This window comes from Mytilus edulis, chromosome 14 (assembly GCF_963676685.1).
Source record: "Mytilus edulis chromosome 14, xbMytEdul2.2, whole genome shotgun sequence".
Classification (NCBI taxonomy): Eukaryota; Metazoa; Mollusca; class Bivalvia; order Mytilida; family Mytilidae; genus Mytilus; species Mytilus edulis.
The window spans coordinates 7,313,293-7,324,870 of record NC_092357.1 but is presented as its reverse complement, the minus strand read 5'-3'; the positions used below and the strand labels follow the sequence as shown (position 1 = coordinate 7,324,870).

General features: G+C 34.1%; 1 protein-coding gene across 1 annotated transcript; it reads left to right on the top strand.

Moving 5' to 3' along the window:
- Nucleotides 1-5,447: 5,447 nt before the first annotated feature.
- Nucleotides 5,448-7,531, top strand: LOC139503050 (F-box/LRR-repeat protein fbxl-1-like). Its single transcript, XM_071292724.1, has one exon. It carries the CDS (start codon nt 5,509-5,511, stop codon nt 7,132-7,134), a length of 1,626 nt encoding a protein of 541 aa, XP_071148825.1. The 5' UTR covers nt 5,448-5,508; the 3' UTR covers nt 7,135-7,531.
- The last annotated feature ends 4,047 nt before the right edge of the window (nt 7,532-11,578 follow it).

Sequence of the window (11,578 nt, the reverse complement as noted above, 5' to 3'; positions counted from 1 at the left end):
GTTAAGATTAGCAGAATAGGGATGACCAAACAAGGAAAATAATCACAGTTTTTTATGTTAGGAAAAAACTTTAACACTTTCAAAAATTTAACTTGTATGATTTATATTAACGCCAGATGTTATTATCTTTAATTTATTATTACAACATAATGCTGTAATCAAAATCAATTCATGTCTGAACTAATTACTTCAATACGTAAGTGTGTTTGTGATGTATTATAATACTTTACTGATGTAACTTTCAAAAAGTTTATAATTCTAGTTGTTTATATACTTTGATACATTAAGCTTAACACCCCTGTTACCTTAATAAGCTTAACAACTATGTTACCTTAAACCTTAAGCTTTAACTGCATCTCTTCGGATTATATGGTTACAAATGCGAAATTATTCGTAATGCATATTCCATAGGGTACCACTGGTGTTCCGTATTTCCCCCCTCGAAGACTACACAATCTAGGGGAAAACGGGTAGTAGTTCCTGTTACTAGAAATGCCAGTGTTGCATTACAACCAAAAAAATATACATGGTCATACGGTAAAATTTGACTTAAAATACAGTTAAAAAAGATCGTCTTTTTTTCACTTAATGAAAAGGGCATATTTTTAATGGCTCCGACTTGCATAAATGGAGGATATTTTCTATTCTTTGTAAAATGAGAATATGATTTTCTACATTTTTTAAACCTTATTGGATAAGCTTTCGACTTAAAAAAATTCAAATCTGTTTTACTTGTTTGACATTATAACTATTTTGATCTGAGCGTCGCCAGTAAACTTAATTTGCTACCCTCATATCCCCAATTGATGCCGTCGGAGCTTAAAATACAATATTGTTATCTCCATTCTAATGAAACTGACAGAAAACAACGTTAATACATGTATTTAAAATCTGTCATATGCCGGCTGCGCTTGCTTGCACGTCCCATAGCATTAATTGTCAATTGATGCCATGTAAATAAGTGACGTTATCCAATCAAAATGAACGTTACAAACGTTGTTGCATTAGAATGATGAGTCAATTATGTAGACGAAACGAGCGTCTGGCGTATACACTAAAAGTTATGTCCACGCATCCGACAAACAGACGCATTTGAAATTACTCATCATATTTCAAGGACTGTAGACAACTTTTTAATTTTGAATAAAATCAACAATTCTAAACTGCCGTTTTCATTTTAAAATCTGAGGATGAAACTAGAATTATAGATAAAGCAAACAGAGGATAAATAGTAGCTTTTGTTGCGATTGACCTGAACAAGGATTATTTTTCATTATAATCTTCTTGAAAGACACATATTTAAGATGTTGATAATACGAATAAAAAGACCCTGAAATGATATTCGCGAACTGTAGTTCGAAAACTAGTTGAAGGTAGGTTAATAATAACATTTATACCTTTGAAGCACAAAAAGCTTTGGTACTGGCTGTTTCCAATCGATATAAATGCCTAGTCCTAGATACTTGTGATGACGGAATTCTGAGAATCATAGAGGATATACATGTATATGCATTTTGCAACAATTGACATGCTTGGCCAGTGACAACTATTTGAAATATACACTTTCATTTGCATATTCTATTTGTAAAGGAATAAAGATTAATTTTACTTACACTTTTGTCAGTACAATAAAACAAAATATTTAACATATGAGTAGGCTGACCAACTTCCAAAATCTCCGCTCAATTAAATATGTAGTAACCAATACATCAAAGAGCATCATGTTTATCGATATCTATCTTTATAGTTATTTATAATAGGTCTTCATATCTAAAAGAGTCCACACCTTCTTGCAAGAATATGACACCGTATTGACTATAACTGAAATATTTGCCACTGGACATTAAGCAAACACCAACCAATCAATCAATCAATCAAGAATAAGACCTATAGGAAATACTTTCTATTCTATTTTGATATGTTTTACTCTGCTCTCTGTACTTTTAAGGACTCTTTAAATAACCCTGGTAGTTGTCTGTAAATGACCTTCCCAGTGTTATAGCGATTCTTCCCCATGCCAGTAGCCAATTTCCCCCCTTAGGAATTTTTAGATCATTGCAGTTCTTCCCCCGCGGAAATTTGGCAATACGTATACATATAGTCACTTCCCCCCATATGATAAATTTCATTATATTGATATAATAAAAATAAAATTGAGAATGGAAATGGGGAATGTGTCACAGAGACAACAACCCGACCATAGGGCAGACAACAGCAGAAGGCCACCAACAGGTCTTCAATGAAGCGAGAAAGTCCCGCACCCGGAGGCGTTCTTCAGCTGGCCCCTAAACAAATATATATACTAGTTCAGTGATAATGAATAAGTCTGAAAATTAATTCCAACAGAGTTAGAATTAGATTTTTATACTGACAATAAATTTATTGTCAATTTACATTTAAATTACACAGCTGTTCGTCAGTTTGTCTGTGTCCACTAGTGTTAACAAGTCTGTCTACATGGTCACCAGTCTGTCTGTGTCCATTTGTCGCCTACATTTTCAACGTTCTATCTATGTATCCTTTAGTCTTTCTTCATCAAGTTCATGTTCAATAGTCTGAACTCATATTCACCAGTCCGTCCTTGTGTCTACTATTCTGTCTACATGTCCACCAGTTCTTCTCCGTGTTGAATAGTTTATCTATCTATATTTACAAGTCAGTGTACATTTCCAACAGTCTGACAACATATCTACCAGTCAGTGTACGTGTTCATCAATCTGTCGTCATGTCTACCTTATCAGCCGATCTATATTTTTCTCATACTCTGCATACATGTCCACCAGTCCGTCTATATTTTACCCGTCTTTAATTGCATTTTTTGTGATGTTTTGTCTGATCATCTGAATTTTCAACATGCTGACATTTACATGCATTCTTTTGACCTGATAACTGACTACATGTAGGTGTATACTCCATACTAATACCCTCATGCTTTGAAATGCCAAACAGTTTTCGTTGGGGTTCATTATCACCCAAGGAACATTATTAATATGTTTCGCCGCAACAATTCACGTTGCAGGTTTAGTTTGTCTGACCACAGGCTAGTATAACGAGTAAACTTTAATTCCAATGATGCAAGTAAAGCTTCAATAATAAATAGTCTTATCTATCTCCGATTGAAAAACTGTCGTTTCACAACCATACATGTACTAAATAGACATGTTTTCGCAGTTAATGTCTGTCTATGCGGGCTTTTTTTTTTATATGAAGTATAGCATGGTCTCATATGAAAATAAAAATCGTTCATAGTTATTTCGTTATTAAGGGCATACGATACAGTTTTGATCGCATTTTTAAATTTTGCTGACAATTTCCATGTAGGCTATGTTTTGACTGATTAATTCAAATATGTAATAAAAAACATACCTTCATGTGCTACTTTTTGAGTAAAATGAGGTCGAAATTTTATATACTTTGCTCAAAATTCGGGAAGGGGGGATTGGGTCAATCACCCCCCCCCCCCCCCCCCCCCCCAGCCACCCCGGGAAATTGCCACGAGGGAAGAATGGCTATAGGACACCGGTCGTCTCTTTTTGAATGGCCTACTTAGGGAGCTACAATATACCATTCAAATTTTAAGCGTGAAAGGGTGCCTTATTTTTTTGGCGCAGTGTTTCAAGCTGCCTTTTTTAAACTGAAAACTCCTGTTCTGCCTTTTTCAGGTTTCATCCGACCCCCCTTTCCATAAAAAAATGGTATCTCCCCTACCGTATTGTATTGTATCGATATCAACACTATTTACGGCGGACATCGGTTTAAAGTGTGTATTTGTCTGATAACTTCAACTTTAACAATGTAATCGATTTATATTTAAAGTGTAGTATATGGTGTGTGACTTTAAATTGATAAGTATTAAATAAATACAATAGAATAGATTGTAAAAGTAAATGTGTGTACTACTTTGTAAAGCGGAACAAACTTGTCGGAAAGGTAGGTTCAATAATATGTTTATTTTTGTTATTCGTTCATTCTGTTGTTTTCAAATCTTTAAAGCTTCGTTTTATCAGATTGATTATTGTCATTAGGATTGGCTGGATATTTCTTAGAATTTAAATAGTTAAAAATTTCTCTGTATACACTTTTATCCATTATCAATTTTGTATGTTGAAATTAATAAATTTTTAATCAATCTTTCTTATTTTATTACAAGTCTAAAATTCAAATATAATAAAACATATAAATGACTTTTGTATCACTTCCCTTGGAGTACACAATTGATTACAATTTGTAGGATTTAATGATGTCAAATATTTTATATCATTTTGCTTTAATATGGACACTATTTAATTCGTTGTTGCTGTAAAATACTGTCCACTTAGGGGACATATTTCATGGCAATGGACATTGTTTATACCTATATAAATTCGATATAAAACTGTAAAACAGGACACTATGATGTCTGTCAAAACATTCACATAAAATGGGGTTTCCGTCATTTATGGGCACAATTCAGCTTGAATTTGGGTATCAATTTGCAGGGATAAAAATATGAAGTTTAGATCTCAAAATAGTTTCGACCAAAGCGCAAACGTCAGATGGATGACAACATTTTACAAACATGTACATTGTAAGTAGATAACATAATAACATTTAAAAAACGTAACATGTACAATGTATAGTATGTGTAAACGCTGGATCCGGATGGGGCCCCTATTTTTGTATTCCTTCATTCCCCCTTTTTTCTTTTTTCTTTATTCTATCTTTTGCTTGCTGTTCTCTAATCTCTATATATAAACACCCCAGTATTCTCTTTTTTATTTTCTTGGCTTATTTTCCCTAATTCTTCATTTTTTTTTTACTTTTTCATTCAACACTTTTTACCTGACCATCTTTACTAGTATTAAAATTTCATTACCAATTCTTGAAAATATTAGTTTATATATTTTCGTTGTAGGAGGTATGCACTTGGGCCTGGTCGATATGTCATCTGAAGAAGACACCAGTAGTATTCATAATTTACTAGAGGAACACTTGGTGCCGGTTGACCCGTCGTTTGAAGAAGGTACATGTACCAGTATTATCAATAATTCACCAGTTTCTGAGGAACACTTGGTCCCGGTTGACACGTCGTTTGAACAAGGTACCAGTAGTATTCATAACTTACCAGAGGAACACTTGCTCCTAGTTGACACATCGTCGGAAGGAGGTACCAATATTATTCGTGATTTACCAGAAGAAGTTTTGCTGAAAATATTCTCCTATTTATCGCATTATGAATTATTTGTAAATGTGAAAAACGTGTGTTCGATGTGGAAGAATTATTCTCTCAGTCCTCCTCTATGGAAGCATATTGATTTACAGAAAGAACTAGCAGATTTTAAAATGTTTTTAAGCGAAAGTAAATCTACTTTACTATTGGAGAACATTATGGAAGCCATTTTATATCACGTGGTCAATTTTGTATTAGCAACGGATTTAGACTGGGAAGTTTATAATGCAAAGCTGTTGCGTCACGAGTATAATGATAAAACAAATACACTTGCATTTCCAAAACTTTTAAAATTAGAAATGAATATGTCAACGCAATACATTAATTTTACAGTTTTTGAAAATATAGCTGAACAGGCTAAAAACCTGAAAATGTTGAAGGTTATTTGCAAAGGAATGTCTGCTCATAATACCAGTCCTACAGATTTATGTCATTTAAAAAGTCTTGAAAAGTTTGATTTGACAGTTGACATCGATGAAGATCAGCATGATCATGGTATTATTCAAATTTCTAACGATACTTTGCAAAAGCTATTCCAAAATGTTTCAAATATAACGCATTTCAAATCAACATATCTCAACAGCGACACTGTAAGAACTTTACTGTATAATTGTCCAAGGCTGGAAGCGCTAGCACTAAATGATTGTCCGGACATTGGTCAGGATGCTTTTGATTCTATACCACTACTCAGTAACATGAAATCGTTGTCAATAAATGGAACGTATATCAAGGATAACGATTTAAAAGCTATTGTACAGAATACGCCTAACTTGGAACACCTCTCTGTTCAACGGAGCGTTTATATCACTGACGTAGGCTTCTCATTTGTCGGCGTCTTTTGTAAAAAGTTAAAATGTTTGATTATTGAGAAGGATGCATACTCCAAAGGGAGAAATATAACTAACATCGGTATAGACTACATCTCCGGTGGCTGTCCAGAACTACGGGTCATTGTAGCAAAATATTGCGAAGGAATAGATGATAATGGAGTGCACTCGTTAGCAAAGAATTGTAGCAACTTACTGTCGTTAAAGCTGTCAGGATGCCCGGGGGTGACTGATACTGGAATAGAAGACCTTTCGAATAGGTGCAGAAATTTGGAACATGTAAATTTCAATAAATGCGTGAAAATTACGCATAAAAGTATAAATTGTCTAATTGGTAAATGCCTTTGGTTAAAAACAGCAAAGTTTAACAGCTGCAACTTTATACACAATTTGGACTTTAGAGCATTCACAAGAGAACAAGACGCAAACAACATGAACAAACAAAATACGGAAAGGGATTTGAACAACAGAACAACACTGAACGCACATAATATGACCCATAACATTGGTCAACACTCCCATATTCGAAAACTAAGCTTGCAATTCTGTCAAAATATAGATGGAGACTCGATAAAGCAAATTGCAGACTATTGTCCTGACCTCCGGGAAGTGTACCTGACCGGTACTCATATAATTACTGATGAGGCAATACATTACCTGCTCAAAAAATGTCTCAGTATAAACATTTTGGATATTTCGGGAGGTTCAAAAATTGGTACATCTAAATTTACCAATACAGTATTATCATCGATAGGAACTCATGGTAAAAATATAGAAAAATTGATAATGTGCAAGAATTACAACATTACGAAATCTGGAGTTCTTGAACTACTATATGCCAGTCAAAGAGCGATAACTCTTACAGTAACAGTTAAAGTTAGCAGCAAAAATGTCGGGATATTATCATTGAAAGACTGCCAACAGCTTCTAGTTGAATATGGCAATACAAAAGCTGCACTGCAGTCCGCAGGGGAACGTTCCACGTATATAGGTTCCATCCCGATAACCATTAAAAAAGGTTTCTACAATGAACCGAGTAGTGTTCGAACAGCTACAAACTACAACAAAAATGTTGCATGGCGAAATAGGTTAATATGATTTATCAATATTCCTTCAATATTAATGCATAAGGTAACATTGTTATCCGACACAGTAGCCTAGTTGTTCAAGTGATCTTGCCGCGATGTGTCATATAGATGCTAGGGTTCGAATCCCGCTGAGGGAAAACACAACTTTTTTAATGCAAATTTTTAGATCTAACATTATTGAGACGAGGTAGATACACAAAATATGGTTTTAGCCTGTATAACCACTAGTTATCCAAAATGAGAACATATAAAGGACTAGGAGGTGCGATAGGAACGCTGAAGTGCAATGGTCACCACGAAGTGCGGAGTTTTTTCGACAAAATCCGTTGGTCCTTTCGGTGACGTGCGATTGTTTGTATGAAGCGTTATGGCTAAGGTAAATTCTAGAGACACGATAGACGTGAATTATTATGTTAATGCAGATTTTTTTAGTTTTTAGTTTAAAAGTTGATATATACATATTTGCGTTCATTATTGTTTATAAATAAAATTGAGAATGGAAATGGAGAATGTGTCAAAGCGACAACAACCCGACCATAGAACAGACAACATTTATAGCAAGTTGGTATGGGTAATAATACGTGTAGTTAAAATAAAGCAATCGCTAACGTTACTGCAATTAGCCTGTTTATAAATTTCAAAAAACATGTTTAATTCCGCCGCATTTTTGCGCCTATCCCAAGAAAGGAGCCCCTGGCCTTTGTTAGTCTTGTGTGATTTTTCATTTTCTTGACTTTTATATTTTTCGGAGTTTAGTATGACGTCTATTATCACTGAACAAGTATACGTTTTTATTTAGGGACCAGCTAAAGAACGCCTCAGGGTACAGGATGTTCTCGCTGCATTGAATACCCATTGGTTGACTTCGGTCGTTATTTGCATTTTGGTCGGGTTGTTGCCTCTTTGTCACATTCCCTATGTCCATTCTCATTTTTACATCAGGATTTGTACTAGAATGTGATAACCATATACTGTTTGTATATCATCTGTAATTACCCTGCTAAGATCATAGTTTCACCTATACATTTAAAAGTTTTTTTTAAAGGTGTTTGGAATATTCAAAATACAGGAGTATACATATATTTTATATTATATATGACTTACATTTTCATACTAAATGAGAGGTCGCTTATTTAATTTGCTGCATACGCTTGATGATTAACTAAAACAAGAATATGTCCCCAGTACACGGAGGTCCAATCCGCACTATCATTTTCTATGTTCAATGGACAGTAAAATAGGGGGGGGGGGATCTCTAATTTGGCATTACAATTTTACAGATCATATCATAGGGAACATGTGTACTAAAATTCAAGTTGATTGGACTTCAACTTCATCAAAAACTGCCTATACACCAAAAAAATTAACCTGAAGCTGGCCAGACGGACGGACGAACAGACGCACAAACCAGAAAACATAATGTCCATAAATGGGGCAAAAAAAAAGGAAAGCTGCTTTTAACAAAAATAATGACTTCTCCATTAACCTGTGAAAATGAAAAGAATATGAAAAACAATAAAAAAATACATACCTTATGAAACCAGATTTAATCCACCATATTGTTAACATAAGACAATGCCTGTATAAAGTATAGAATATAACAGTTGACATTTATTCCTTGGTTGCATTTGATCTTTAGATTTTGCCATTTGCATGGTCAAGGACTTTCCGTTTAGAATTTTCCTTAGAGTTGGATATTTTTGTTGTATTTTTGATTATTTTCTAAAAAGTATTCAAGTACTTGTAATTGCATGATTACATTTAACTTTTGTGAGTTTGATATCAACATGAGGTGATGTGGCATTATTGCATATGAGACAACTATCCACTAGATTGTAATGCCATTGCACGAGTCCTTCTAATAACGGACTATCCAGAAATGTATAAAGTGTTCCTTTCACAGTCCACACGTCAGTTACTACGAAAATATAATGGTGTATAGATAAAGGCAGATGTGGTGTGAGTGCCAATGAGACAACTCTCCATCCAAATAACAATTTAAAAAAGTAAACCATTATAGGTTAAAGTACGGCCTTCAAGACGGAGCCTTGGCTCACACCGAACAACAAGCTATAAAGGGCCCCAAAATTACTAGTATAAAACCATTCAAACGGGAAAACCAACGGTCTAATCTATATAAACAAAACGAGAAACGAGAAACACGTATATATTACATAAACAAACGACAACTACTGTACATCAGATTCCTGACTTAGGACAGGTGCAAACATTTGCAGCGGGATTAAACGTTTTAATGGATCCAAACCTTCTCCCTTTTTCCGAAACAATAGCATAACATCACAACATAGAAAAACATACGATAAAATATCAATTGGCAGACTTAACTCAATCAAAAAACGTATGATTACACAATGAACGAATAAATTTGATCTGCGATATCTGAATACAAATGCACAGTTAAATAAATATTAGAGACAAACATTCATGACCAAAAAGCTGACAAACAAATTTAAACACACTGAGAAATATTTAACCAATCAATGTTCACTATAGAAAAAAACCGGTTTTTTATAATCTTGAAGTTTATACAAATGTTGTAAGAATAAGTGAAAAATTGAGGATATTACAAATAATCAAAGCTGGTGTACAAACAAGATCCATATAAATAAAAAATAACAAAAAAAGCATTATAAACAGTATCAACAGGTCGAATTAACAAGAAAATACGATTTGAGAGTACTCGCAGTTACTGACAGCTAGTTAAAAGCCAAAACCAATTAATAGTAAAAAATCATGCATCAGATACTAAAATCGACTAAAACACATCACAGGGATTTAGTATTTTAACGTCATTAATAGTAAAAGAAGACATGACTTGTGCAATGCCAAAAATAAATGTATCGACAGGTAGTAGTATAGTGAAGAGCGACTTCTATAGAAACAAAAGTTAACGTGTCTGTGTCTCTATACATCTCGCCTCAAAAGATAATGAAATTTAGTTATGTTTTAATTTGCTAATGACAAAATCAATATTAGTGCCAATGTGAACTATATTCAGAGATCTAATTACAATATTGGTACGATAACCCTTACTTATAAGTTTGTTTAAAGGTTCGATGAGTTTACAAGGATCACATAGTGATTTCCTCGCTTTAAGTACAATATTACCATAAAATTTAGGATGTGAAATACCATTTTTAATAAGCTTTCTACAGGTATAGCCAAATTTACTTATCAAATCTTTGTATCTATGAAAGAATTTAGTAAAAGTTTTAAGTAATTTATGGTATCGAAATCCCTGACACAACAATTTACCAGTGATGCATTGATTACGTTCGTTAAAATCTATGACATCAGAACACACACGGGCAAACCGAACGAGTTGCGATATATAAACACCGTATGATGGAGCCAAAGGCACATCGCCGTCTAAAAAAGGAAAATTAACAATAGGAAATAAAAAATCGTCTCTTTTGTCGTAAATTTTAGTGTGAAGTTTCCCGTTTGAAATTGAAATGTCTAAATCTAGAAAAGGACAACTGCTGCTGTTTTTGTTAGATTTAGTTAAAGTAAGTTCGTTTGGGTAAATATCTGAAGTAATACCATTAATACCATTATTTTCATAAGCTTTATTAAAAAAGTTAATAACCAGTTCTTTGATAGTAGTAAGGGAGGTGGTTAGAAGCACTGATAGATTAGTAGTAGAACACTTACTCGAAGCGGAGATGAAACGGAATTTAAATGTTTTTTTTGTGTAATTTCGGTAACCAGTACATGGTAGGGACTTTCAAATGTTCGGAAGATGCTTTAAGCTGGGCAGTGGCAGTGGTATGCTTGTTAACGATTTGACTCTCTGTGGTGCGCACTGACCTGAATGTAGAGGAATTGTTATCGTCGTCAAATCATAGTAATTTTGTTTACATATATAACATGTCTGAGAGATTGCAAATTATGCACATGAATATGCATCTATCAACAAAAAATATATACAATACAGTGGATTCAAAATAATATACATTTTAGCCAGGAGGACCCACATGTTTATTTATACACTTGATAAGCTTACTTGATCTTTTTAAGGTAGCACAATACAAATATTTTTAGCTCACCTGGCCTAAAAGGCCATGTGAGCTTTTCTCATCACTTGGCGTCCGTCGTCGTCGTCGTCGTCGTCTGTCGTCGTTAACAATTTTTCAAACATCTTCTCCTCTGAAACTACTGAATGGATTTGAATGAAACTTAGCATGATTGTTCCTTAGATTATCCTGTACAAAGTGTGTGCTTCGATGTTTGATCCGTCAAAAAACATGGCCGCCGTTACTTAAAATAGAACATAGGGGTCAAATGCAGTTTTTGGCTTATATCTCAAAAACGAAAGCATTTAGAGCAAATCTGACATGGGGTAAACATGTTCATTAGGTCAAGATCTATCAGCCCTGAAATTTTCAGATGAATCAAACAAACCATTGTTGGGTTGCTGCCACTTAATTGGT